The sequence below is a fragment of the Palaemon carinicauda genome, chromosome 3 (genome assembly GCF_036898095.1).
Source record: "Palaemon carinicauda isolate YSFRI2023 chromosome 3, ASM3689809v2, whole genome shotgun sequence".
Lineage (NCBI taxonomy): Eukaryota > Metazoa > Arthropoda > Malacostraca > Decapoda > Palaemonidae > Palaemon > Palaemon carinicauda.
In genome coordinates this window covers 201,266,799-201,280,663 of record NC_090727.1, presented here as the reverse complement: position 1 = coordinate 201,280,663, position 13,865 = coordinate 201,266,799, and the positions used below count along the sequence as shown (strand labels likewise).

Here is a 13,865-nt window from a genome sequence, read left to right as displayed (position 1 = left end):
CTAGGAGCGGTGAGAATCTGTCACCGAAACTCTCTTGTATACTATCTTGGATGAGGAAATTTTATTCAGCAATATCTTGTATGTATAAAATATTGCCCGAGCTTTAATAAAACTTTACCAGGAAGGTTATATCATGCATGAAGTGTGTAGGTGCCTAGGCTAAGAAGCCTAGCACTCATGGGGCTTGGTAAATAAATTTCCAAATCCACGAAACAATCGCCATGGTATAAAGAATTCCTAGCTAAATTGCTAAATAGCTAAATTTATAAAAGCGAAATATGCTGGGAAGGTCGTTCTGGCTAACTAAATGCACATGCAATAGAACGACCGCGTCCAAGACGCCATCCGGCTAGGCAACACCTCGTTACGTTAATTACGAACTAAATCGAGGATAAACTGGCAAGAGCTTACATTTATACTAATTAAAGATAATACCCAACTTTCCAGAGGCAGATGAGGCTGGTGAGGGCATCATAGCGATAAGTACAATCCAAAATAGCGAGAGGCACAAGGAATAACACCCGAGTTAGGTACGCTACATGAGAAAATGACTTAAGATGGCACCACACAGCGTCGTGCTGGCGCTCAATAACAGTACGAGTAGGAGCGTTGCCTTAATAACGGCCCTCCTACAATTCTTGCCACTTTCCCCTCTCAAAGCGTAAACACTATTAGGGGTGTAAATAGCTATGTGGCGTGTCAGGAATACGTCCTCTGATCTTGGGAGATATCCTTAACGACAAAAGCAAGGGATATTCACGCCAGGAGTTAGAATTCTGGATACCTTTAGTAAAATTCTCTGGGATATATCACTGTAGTTAAATATAACCTAGGAAGCTACTAAGAAGGAACTTCCATCAGAACGACATGGCCTAAGCCCAAAAAACACTAGTCTCCACCATCGATCCAAGTTGACTTTGGCCTTTGAAAAAATGCTCAAACCGAATCGGTTTGACTTTTCCTCTAAATACAGCTTGACCTCGGGATCCCTTAGAAAGTCCATGACGATGTTTTCTTCAGCTACTAGTTTAGTGCCCATGTCAGGAATGCGTAACTGGCAAACCAAACTCAAAACAATGCAACTGGAAGACACTTAAGAACTCCTTTACCGACAAGTCATAGCAAAGTTTTAAATTAATTGCCCTACTCCAATTACAAGTTATAAATAATAACCAGACTTTAACCTTTTGATTGTTCATATGCACAAAATATGGACCCATATAATCCATGAAAATATACCTGAAAAAATTTCTGGTACATTAATTCTGAAATCTCTAAGTTCTGGTTAAGCTTGATTACCCTTTCATTAAAACGTCGACACAACACAACCCTTCAACACCTTTTTAACTGTAGAGAGACTTTTTGACACCCAAAACATTTACGCATCTCCGACAAGACAATACACACCTGCATGAGCAAAGCGTTCATGATAAACTGATAATCAATTTGGTTAAAGTACTATCCTTAGACAACAAAATAGGAAACCTATACCTCCTTTATCTTTTAATCTGGACAGCTTCCTTTGTACTCTCATCAGTCCTTCTCTGTCAATATAAAGTTGACCAACTATTCTTGGCACGTCCTTCAACATCCCTGGTCCCTGGACAGCAACAGTCGACTAGCCTCTGCAAAAAAATTATGATCACTGAAAAGCCTTTAAATGGTTAATTTTGTTAGGATCCCTAGCCATCACCTAAATTTTCAGGTTATTGGCAATAAAACATTGCGATAAATCAAAATTAATCTAAGAAAGCTAGAAACTCTTGAAGTAATCTGAAAATGTTCAATTTCTATATCCTTACTGCTAATGTAGGCACCCAAACTGTTTACTGGTATATGAATATCTATTTTGGGATCTGGTACCACACAAAGTATCCTTACTATGTTCCCTTTGGAAAAATTATGAAAAATAAAACCTTTGGGGAAAATGAATAATGCTGTACCCACAAAAAAAAAAAAAAAAAAAAATTAGTTTCTGAAGTTTACCACACTTTCACTAAAATAGAAACTTAATTTTCAGATGCTTAATAACCTTATCACTGAACTGTGCCTCCATCAACACTTAGCATTATATGGCAACAAACATTAGCCTGCTGATAAAAGTTGTAAAGTTCATTATGATCATGCAACAGACGAGGAGTGAACAAAATTAATCTAGAAAAAATTTGAACCATTATGGAAATAGTCATCAAAGACTGATGACTGCAAATAATAGTTTCAAATGATAACAAGTGATTATGAGAGGCTGCACTGCTTTTAATGTTAAAATAATAATAGCTGCAAATACTATTGATGGATACAAAAATTTAAAGCTTAAAATTGTAAAAACCACTGAGGGAATTAGAGTTCACAATTAAGAAATGTTATTCATCATGGTTATTATGATGAAATTCATTACCAATGGTGTTAAGAGCCCCCCATTCCTGCTTCATTTCAACATTATGTATTGAAACAGACAATTACAATTATGTTAAGAGGGAGCAAGGGAGGGCCTGCCTCTACATTTTGTAGAGGCGAAGTACAGGACCAGATAAGAAAAAGATCAGTAAACCATGGCCTTTACTTATTCAAAGTGGGGTAGCTGTTTAGCACCACGGGCCTTTATCTCTCACAACTATGACGTAGTTTAGTATTGCCACAAAGTATAGGAACTTGTTCATTTCAAGTTGTTCTTGCCTTAGCATTATGTATTGGCCAACCCATTATTTCTCTTTCCTGAAAAAGACGTACTCGGAATATGGAAAAAAAATGAAGCGCACTTCATTCTGACCAACAGTAAATTCATTTACAATAGTTCACAACCTTTTACTATTAAAAAAATTCAAAGAATATTCTATTAAAAAAAAGTAAATGAAAGCTAAATCCAAAATAAATATTCATAAATTAAAAATATAAGTATAAAAAAGTTTACTTTACAAAAACAATTCACCTAAAATCTAAATACAGAAATAAACTATTCTGAGCACTTAATCTATGATAATTGAGCACCATTTGCCGAGATCCAAAAGGTAGGGGGGGAGGGGGGGAAGGAACCAAAAGGGAAAGTTTCCTGAAATGAGAAAAAAAAAGTATGTTTCTTGGCTAAAGAAAATCTATCCTCTTTTCAACACTTTTGGCATAGGTAAATGACAGTTTTGGGCTGAAATTTCTTTAACAAGATATTGTATTATTATCTTGCAACAAAAATATGTGAAATAATCTGCCCTTTATGTTCTATAAAGGGGCAATTTTTTTTTTCTTTTGCCGAGTTACATCATGAAATTTTTCAAGGCAAATCCTTATATTTATTGCTGAGCAGGGTATTCATGCGTGAAAATATCAAAAGTTGTATTAAAAAAAAAAGAATAGAGCTATGCCAGCTTGTGGCGGATATGCTCACAAAATGGCTGCCAACCACACCACATTGGAAGGTCAAATCTGCTACCTGAACTGGATTAAGATACGTACATATCAGCGAGTCATTTACTTATATAATTGTTCGAGGATTTGCAGAAAAATATTATGGTAGCTGAATGAAGTTTATAGGATAATGTGATCATAATTAAGTTATCGTAAAAGTGCAAACTTACAAAAAAAGGAGAAAAAAAGCTATTTTATAAAAACATAGGGTGTAAAAGACACTCTAAACAATTCTTTTTTTAGACATGCCTAAACACTACTACACATTCGATAATTATATAAAAATTTCATATTACACAACTTGCCTTAATTAGGTATTGATGGATAGAGTTTGACCTGAGGGTAGCTCAGAAATAGCACAAGGAAAAGAGCTGGGATGAAACAAGTCCTCACCCGACTGCTGCGCACACTGAACTGAGGTCTCGCAGGTCGATATCACAACCAATACGGATGAAAAATTAATGCAAAAAAAGCATTTTTATTCTCTAACCTTGGGTCACATATGATCCACCACACCTATCCAGGGTATATATAAATTATAGGACTGAAAACAAGATAAAAGATTGGATTCAGTGACATGAAAGTATTAGACAAAGTGCAACAAGGTGACTGAATGGACTGCAGTCTCTCTGATATACTATCTACATTCAATGTAGGTGCACAGATGGCATTACCAACATATTTCACATACAGGAACCCACAAAATTCTCTTCCACTGAAATGAGTGCATATCATAGCTAACTTTTCGTATCAGGAGACCCCTAAACACAAAATTCCAAATCAAAAACATTCAAGAAATATACAATTCATATAAAAGGCCTTGTGTCTAACAAATAAAAGATGGTAGTCCCATAGCTCTAACGCTTGTCTTTTAAGTTGATACACTATTTTTTCCATAATTTTAAAACAACTACAGTATTCATTGCAAGCTAATCTAAATTATTAATCTCATACTAACAGTCTTGCAAATTCAACAAATCTACGATGAAAACGCTATTAGGGGTGTAGATAGCTATGTGGTGTGTTGAGAATACGTCCTCTGATATTATGCGATATCTCTAAAGGTGAATGCCAGGTATATTCGTGCTAGGAGTTAGAATTCTGGATACCTTAAGTAAAATTCTCTGGGATATATCACTAATCAAATATAACCTAGGAAGCTAGTTTAAAGGAATTTCCATCAGGACGACATGGCTACCTCACAAAAATAGATTCTTCACTTTGCTCAAAATCCGTTTTTAGCATAAAATGAAACCTTTTAGATGAGTAATTTCAGGAATAAAGTCACTACAAGTCTGCTGGATTAATCACATTAAAAACCCTTAAATTTTCTGAAATGAACAAAAATACTTCAGGCGAGTAAAATTTTGTAAAAAATATGCAAGGAGTACTTGCAATCAATTTCAGGATAAAATACCAGTACATACATACATATACCAAGGCACTAGCCCCAATTTTGGGGGAAGTGCCTTGGTATATGTATGTATGTAATGGTATTTTATCCTGAAATTAATTGCAAGTAACATGAAAAAAGAAAAAACCTTTTAGGAAAATACTGAATAATGCTGTAACTGCAACAGTAACTACAATATAAAAAAAGAATTATCTCTGGTATTGGCCACAACATTTTCATTAAAATAGCAACTTATTATCTTAGGGACAATAACTTATTGCTGACCTCAGCCTCACTCAACACTTGGCATTATGATAGCAACAAACATCAGCCTAATAAACAGATGGATCAATATGTATTGTAAAGACAATTACAATTATGTTCAAAGTAAGAGGGGCCAGGAGAGGGCCTGCATCTGCATTTTATGGAGGCAAAGTACAGGACCAGATAAAAGAAATTAGTCAAACATTTGTCTTTACTTAGGCAACACAAGCTCTCATCTCTCACTGTAGTAGTACAATATTGCCACAAGGTAAAGGTACTTAATTTAAAGTTGCCTTACGAATGTGTATTGGGCAACCCCTTTATTCTCCTTCGAAGGCAGCGACCTTCATTCCAACATGTAATAAATTCTTGTACCATTTAATTTTCCTAACAAAAGACCAAAAATTTCTGTAAAATATAAAAAGTCTAAATTTCACACGTAAATTAGAGAATCGGGAAAAAACTTACTGTTAACCTTCCCGTCCTTTGCTGCCTTAACACACTGAATATGGCATCCCTCTTTGGCAATGGATGTTTTCTGGGGCCTCCTCTTCCAAACTAAGCCTGAAAAAAAAAAAAAAAAAAAAAAACACACACACACACCCCCTCAGTATGTACAATGTCATATAGTATACTATGTACAATGCAATACATTAAACAGTAATTTCTTGCAACTGTTAATTCAAGCAAAAGTACATTTGCTGATTAACATTTACCTTAAGCATATGCAAATTAGAAATTAAAAATATCAAATAGTGCAGGTACCAAATCTATTCCACGTTAACATGTCTACTGTAAGCTATATTTTATGCTAAAATAAATAAAGATTTAAACAAATCATGTCAACCAAAGCTGCCAATAAAATACTGTAATTGGAAAGGCGTCTGCGGGGTTGTGGCATCTTGGTTGGTGAACGACCAAAGCTGCCAATAAAATACTGTAATTGGAAAGGCGGCTGCGGGGTCGTGGCATCTTGGCTGGTGAACGACCAAAGCTGCCAATAAAATACTGTAATTGGAAAGGCGTCTGCAGGGTCGTGGCATCCTGGCTGGTGAACGACCAAAGCTGCCAATAAAATACTGTAATTGGAAAGGCGTCTGCGGGGTTGAGGCATCCTGGCTGGTGAACGACCAAAGCTGCCAATAAAATACTGTAATTGGAAAGGCTTCTGCGGGGTTGTGGCATCTTGGCTGGTGAACGACCAAAGCTGCCAATAAAATACTGTAATTGGAAAGGCGTCTGCGGGGTTGTGGCATCTTGGCTGGTGAACGACCAAAGTTGCCAATAAAATACTGTAATTGGAAAGGCGTCTGCGGGGTTGTGGCATCCTGGCTGGTGAACGACCAAAGCTGCCAATAAAATACTGTATTGTAATTGGAAAGGCGTCTGCGGGGTTGTGGCATCCTGGCTGGTGAACGACCAAAGCTGCCAATAAAATACTGTATTGTAATTGGAAAGGCGTCTGCGGGGTTGTGGCATCCTGGCTGGTGAACGACCAAAGCTGCCAATAAAATACTGTAATTGGAAAGGCGTCTGCGGGGTTGTGGCATCCTGGCTGGTGAACGACCAAAGCTGCCAATAAAATACTGTATTGTAATTGGAAAGGCGTCTGCGGGGTTGTGGCATCCTGGCTGGTGAACGACCAAAGCTGCCAATAAAATACTGTATTGTAATTGGAAAGGCGTCTGCGGGGTTGTGGCATCCTGGCTGGTGAACGACCAAAGCTGCCAATAAAATACTGTATTGTAATTGGAAAGGCGTCTGCGGGGTTGTGGCATCCTGGCTGGTGAACGACCAAAGCTGCCAATAAAATACTGTATTGTAATTGGAAAGGCGTCTGCGGGGTTGTGGCATCCTGGCTGGTGAACGACCAAAGCTGCCAATAAAATACTGTAATTGGAAAGGCGTCTGCGGGGTTGTGGCATCCTGGCTGGTGAACGACCAAAGCTGCCAATAAAATACTGTAATCGGAAAGGTGTCTGCGGGGTTGTGGCATCTTGGCTGGTGAACGACCAAAGCTGCCAATAAAATACTGTAATCGGAAAGGCGTCTGCGGGGTTGTGGCATCTTGGCTGGTGAACGACCAAAGCTGCCAATAAAATGCTGTAAAAGGACAGTGACAAGTATTCCAAACAAACAGCGAACTGGGAACAGCGGTATAAGTTTGTACTCGCCTACTACGGCCTCTTTAGGGTGGGCAGGACTCGCCTGCCACCTGCCAATCATTGTTGCTTACCCAGTAAAATGTCAACCTACCATTTCAGCTTAGCTAATGCTATAATTCTATTAAAAGTCACGGGTTTGTATTACGTGTAGGAACAATTACATGTCAAAACTAGGTGGAAAAAAGGTTTTCATATTCAATGGGTTTGTCTGAAAATTTGCAAGCAAGCTGTTCATAATAAAGAAAAAATCTAAAACTTAAAGTCAAGATAGATTAAAGTCTAGGCAATCAAATTAAGATACCATAATGTTTGGCCTTTATCAAATGCTAGATCACAGATTAATTACCAATGCAATAAAGTATGCTTACCACGAGCCACTATAGCATCCTTTGATATGCCCATTTTTACGATGTTCATTTAGGTACTAAACCCCATTAATAGCATCTATTGTTCCTAGTACCTTTTGGTGTTTAATTCAAAGAAATTTCATAAGCATCCCAAATGTCAATGATTAAACTCTCTTCACTCTGCAAAAGAAATTTCCATTAATGCCCAGCCTTAAGATTTACGGCAAATTGTTACGTGACCAAGAAGTGCAACAAGCTGACAAAGGTCTGTAAGGTTCAAGTGGGCCTACAGTTCACTTACATCTACTGATGCCACCACCCTGACAAGTGGACCCAAGTCTGCAACATCAAATTACTCGCAATTTTTTAATACAGTGACCCACAAATATTCCAATATAGAGAAATCAGCCAATTTTTCACAAACAGGACCAACTGTAACAATTGTGTAAATCACTGTTTACATTTTATCATTTAAGGAGACAACACTATAATATAAACAAACAAATCAAAGATTAAACATTCACCCCCTGAAAATAGTCGTCGTCTTAAACCACCGATAAAAATCACACTATCAATTCCAAGTTATGTTTACTGGTAGGCTATACTAGGCCTTGGTCCAATTTTTGATAAAGGCAACCTAACCATATTCACCTTTGACATTATAGGTACAAGTTCACGATAATAGCCTATTTGAAGGAATACTCCTTCACAACGAAATCAACTCTTACCTGAGAGCCCAGCTGATAAAATGTAAACATTGAGTTATGGTTGCATTCCCAGCAACCTTAATTTTCTTTCTCTAACATTTAAATAATTTCAATGGTAGCATTAATAACAAAATAAAATTTAACTTTAGATTTTTCATTAAAAAAGCATCATTTAAATTATCCTCACTCCAATCTCAACATTTTCTGTCACATCAAACGTTCCAGGGGCAGCACAATTGTTTGATTCTTTGGCTGATTGTACAACTCAATTTAAAAGTAACCTTACTTTATTCTTTTCCCTGGTGGTTCCATAATTGATGTGAGTAAAAGAAAACATTAGTAATACCATCATATGTTATATTTATTGCAAATGCTAACCTCAACACAAGTAAATGAGTTTGTTTTGATTGGTGGCGATACAAAAACAATGGTCAAGGCAGCGGGTTTAGTAAAAGCTTGATATATAGCATATGACAAAAACTCCAACTCTCGCATATCAATAAAAAATTTACTCCACTTCTCTCTCATTTCGTCAGACATGGGATCGTCCCAGTCACATCTATTGCCTTGCGAGCGACTAATTGTGATTAGCTCTCTCATTAAGACTTTTGCATTCAAAGTGAAGGGGATGATAAGTCCTAAAGGGTCATAAATCATAGATACTTGACTAAGTACCATTCTCTTTGTTAAGTCTTTAGGTATTATCCGATTGGATGTATTTGTCTATTCCAATTTTGAAAATTCTTTTCTTGGATCTATTCAAGTCCACCTTAATCTTGAAGAAGACTATATCTTTTCTAGGAATCCAGTGTAAACCAAGAACCTTTTCCTCACCAGCATATAACAATTTTAATTCCTTGTCTAAAGTTTCATTGTTAGACATAATCCAATGTTTGATTATGAAACCACCCTCATTTAGCACCAAATTCATATTACCCATAAGCTTTTTAGCTTTATTTACATCTTCACAACTAAAAATATCATCATCTACATATGTATTCCTATCGATAATGTTGTTGATCTCCGGAAATTCATTCTCCTTAATTGAAGCAGTTTTCTTAAGAGCTGTTATAGCAATGACACAGCTGGGTCGGTCTCCAAAACCCACAGCTGTAAGTACATGGTGGTTCGGGGGTCTACTATAATCTGCATCTCGCCATACGAATCTGTGGGTGTGCTGCTCTAATTCTTTCAATCTTACTGCATTATACATTTTGGATATATCCCCTATGACTGCAACATTGTTCTGACGGAATCTTAATAAAATTCCCACTTGGTCATTCAATAAATCTGGTCCTTTTGCCCAATAATCATTAAGTCTGTGGCCCTTGTAATCTGCTGAAGAATTGAACACTATTCTGACTGGGGTTGAGGTTGAACTTTCTTTTAATACTTCATGATGGTGAATATAGTGTATAGGACCATCAAATTCACTCATTTCCTTCCAAGATAATTTTCTTGCAACGCCTCTACTCAACATGTCTTATTTGATCATTATACAGTTGTGTATATTTATAACCTATCTTAGTTAATCGCTTCTCTGTTGATCTCATTCTTGCAATAGCCACCGCCACATTGTTAGGCAATTCATTAGGGTTCCTAATCCAGGGATATTTAACAGTCCAATATTTTTCCTCACAGTTATATTCTAAGCCCTTTGAAATCATGTCTAACTCCTTTTCTTCTCTAATTGTATAACTTTTATCACCTAATGTACATGCTCCACATTTGCATGCTCCACATTTCGGTATACAGTATGTGCCCAAGCTTTCAATGTTGAAAAATTTATCTAAATCCATCCTTAAAAATTCATTATTGTTAACATTAATTTCCTCTACTTTAACCACACTAGAAACTTGATTAACTTTGACATTGAAACTATTGTTCGAAGATTCAAACTTAATCGATGGATGGGATCCTCTTATGCAATATCCGAACATGTTTTGCATCAATTGTAAATTCCCAACAGACTGTTTGACTTGTGGCATAAGTGTACACCAATTGGATCCTACTAACAACTCTTTCACCAAATGGACGTTCCACATCAAAAAGACGGATATCAAACAAAAGAACGATATTTGTCAGGTCTACCTTACACGCTTCAGATGTTGTCTCTTCTATGCCGTTAGCCGTGATATACCAGTGTTTACCTTCAAGATCAGTCACTTTGATTACATATTCTTCACTTTTGTAAGTTCTACCTTTCTTCCTACCTTAGTGATAGTTAATTCAATGTCTCTACCCTTCAAACCTAATTTATAAGCAGTAGCAAATGATATTAGTGTTATATCACTTCCAGGGTCCCACAACGTATTTAAAGGTGTGCCATTGCTGTATAATTTACTAATCATTAACAGTGCTTTGTCTCTTACTAAATATTTGGATTTGACGGAAAGAGTAGTACTGTACATCAGACCCTCTGAAAATGCTCCATGAAGTAATGGATGATGATATTTTCCATATCTTTGACCTTCAGTTATTACATTACAAGTATTCTTGAGACAGCAAAAATTTGATATATGACCAGCTTTCAGACAATTGAAACATGCTTGCCTTTTCCTTACAGTTTCAAACTTCTCAAAATTACCTAGATTGACAAATACTGAACAGCTCCCCGTGTTATGAGTGCCTTTTTCGTGTAATAAGCACTTCCCAGTTTGCAAAGTATCATTATCCTTACACAAATTAGTGACTATTTGAGTTAGCTGATCTACACGTTTGAGTAATTCATTATGTTTTTCTGGAATACCCTTAATGGATGCTATCATATCTTCTTCATTAACTTGACCTGATATATGACAAATCCTAGAACTCGAACATGTCCTGATATCTGAACTCATATTCCAGTACCCTTTTTTTTTCTTTAAGCAGAAACGCCATAAGATGTTTAAACAATTCAGTGGAGTTTCTATGTTCTTCTGCTATTTGTACCCACTCACGTTTTTGTGTAATAGGGAGTAACTTTTCTATGTAGCTTACTGTGTTAGCGGTATTCATTTCCCCTTCAAGGTCCATCTTCTGTAAGTCTAACCAACACCTCTCAACTCTCTCTACCATTTTGACAAACGCTCTATTATCACCATCATTAACAGGCTTGATCGATTTCAAGTCTGAAAGTACTGCATCAACTAATTTGCGGTTATCCCCATACCTTAAATCTAACCTACTGAGCATTTCATCATAGTCATTTTCAATACCTCTGACAGTATTTAATGCTTCACCACTTAAACATGACCTCAGTGCATAGGGATCCTTTCCAAAACTATGTACCATTAATCTTTTATAATCTTCTCTAAAATTCGGAAAATCTCTAATGTCTCCACTAAACTGAGGCGGTTGCAAAGCCTTCACCTTGACCCTTCTAACACTAGAGTCCTGTACCACATGAATATTTTTTTTTGTATTTAGACAATCTGGACTTTCCTTCTTTCCAAACTATCAATATATTCGTCACACTTAATTAAACGTTCCTCTTTGGCACCAACCTTAATGAAGATGGAGACATACCTCTCATGACAAACTTCAACCTTATCAAAAGCTTTACAGACTTCTTCATAAACCTCAGTCAGCGCTGTTGAAGCACTAGCTTGTCCAACAGTGTCCTCGAATATGAAGGTCCTCTTGGCCTGTGCTCGGTCCTTTTTAGCTTGCTGCAGTTCTTCCTCCGTAATAACAGAGTGCCAAATGTGTTGAAATGTTGGATGTGCAGTGAAAGTCACGAAAGATGTTGCAATGCTTTTTTTTTTAATGCATTTCAACCTGAAACATAAGTAATTCAAAATACTAAAAAAAATCCTAAATAAATATTAAGTGAAAAAACTAAAAATCACAAAACTTTTCTTGGAAAGTACAAACTGTAACGAGATAATTAAGTAATTCGAATGAACTTGAAGCATAAACATAAATAGCAATGAAAAACATTAATCAAATATAGCAGTAAATTACGTGAACATAAATAGAACAATTATCCATTACTAATAATTACAAAGTTAACTTGGCATTATAAACTCACAAACATATTGAACTGAAACAAGAAAGGTAGTAAACTAGGTAGTTACTACCAAGCATTACCACGCAATTACTCTAAGAATAACACCACACTGGAAACAATTATTTAATATATTCTAATAAAGTTAAGTACTAACACATTTTCTCTCCAAGCCTTTCACTGGACACCAATAATCCGTCCCCATTTCCTCTAAACACAAGGAAGCAATAACCCTTCCGGAGAGTGGGTGTGTCTCAGGCGGCAACTGTTTGTAAAAGGACAACTGTCTTGAATACACTCGTCTCATCTGAACTCCGCTACCCAGACTCGGCAACGCAACACAAGAAATCCACAGAAATGCAGTCCCTTAAATTACAAATATTTTAGTCTTGACCATACTAAACATTTTACAATCAAAATACAACATTTTATAACAATTTACAACATTTTAGATAATAAACAATTGATAAGTATATAAATAACTATCGTCCCAGACGATACAACTTGGAAGATACACTTTAATTTCTTCCACATTTATTTTCAAAGAGCTTTAACCAGAATAAGCTAATGAAAAAGCTTAACCCAGAACCTTTGACTATGGAGACTTGCAAATAAAACCTCTGAAGAGCATATTTGCATGAAAAACCTAAGAGCATTTTAGTTATCAATTCAGTTAAATAAATCACCCAAAACATTATCTAGTATGAGCAAAGTAAGAATACTTTTGAGTAAACACTATATCGAACATAAAATAAACTAAGAGCACTTCAAAGTAATTTCAGGAAGAAATACCAGTAACTTTAATTTACCTACAGCAAGTTTAAAGTTAGTTTCTCATTTATGGGGAACTTTATTACTTAATCTAGCCAAATTTCTTCACTGTAGTTCAGGGATAAAACATCTAGTTTCAAGTTATCAAAAATCTACAGGAATTAGTTCATAATTAAGAAATATTTTTGTTATTCAATGTGGTTACGGATAAAATCAATTACCAATGGTGTATTGTCAATGGTTAGACACCTTGGACTACTCGTGGTTGAACAATCTATACTGAGACTCATTTACTATATGTTCAAAGAAAGAGGGAGGGGGGTCCTGCAAATTAACGGACCAGAAAATAAGAATCAGTAAACAGTACATTCACAAGAATAACAGATGTGACCAATGAAAAACCACATGAACATGAATGCCAGTTCCTCCACAAGCTTCTATGCCAAATGGGCACCAGTAATCATCCAAAAACTACAATCAAGAAAAATCAAAATTCTCACCAGGGTCATTAACAGTAATTACTGCAGGGAGAGATTACTGGAAAAGAAGGGGTATGTTGTCTCCACATGGAACCATAAACGAAGGGCTGAGGGCAGTCTCCCTATCATGAAGGGTTCCCTAAAGGGATACAGCCAACTTTATCACTGAAGAAGTAGTCCCTCCCCTAATGGGTTCCCACAGAGGACTGTGCCTCAGAAGAAACTGCAGGCTTTATATCCAAAGAAGGGAGGAAGGCACTAAAGAGCTGCTTTGGCATCAGTTAGGGCATGACTTCTATTGCTGATGAATACCTCAGACAAACTCATATTACCACCTCTTCACAAATCTGCC

At 36.5% G+C, this 13,865-nt stretch overlaps 1 protein-coding gene across 2 annotated transcripts; it reads right to left on the bottom strand.

Moving 5' to 3' along the window:
* Window positions 1–1,188: 1,188 nt before the first annotated feature.
* On the bottom strand, window positions 1,189–13,175 carry LOC137638845 (uncharacterized). 2 transcript variants are annotated; one of them, XR_011044198.1, is made up of 4 exons: window positions 12,421–13,175; window positions 7,590–12,034; window positions 5,525–5,620; window positions 1,189–1,625 (listed from the first exon to the last, which is right to left on the bottom strand). XR_011044198.1 is itself a non-coding variant. In XM_068371254.1 (2 exons), exon 2 carries the CDS (start codon window positions 9,753–9,755, stop codon window positions 8,970–8,972), a length of 786 nt encoding a protein of 261 aa, XP_068227355.1. In that variant the 5' UTR covers window positions 9,756–12,034; window positions 12,421–13,175; the 3' UTR covers window positions 6,827–8,969. The 2 variants fall into 2 exon arrangements, 1 of the variants encoding a protein (XP_068227355.1); XM_068371254.1 differs by lacking the exons at window positions 1,189–1,625; window positions 5,525–5,620 and having other exon boundaries at window positions 6,827–12,034.
* Between the last annotated feature and the right edge of the window lie 690 nt (window positions 13,176–13,865).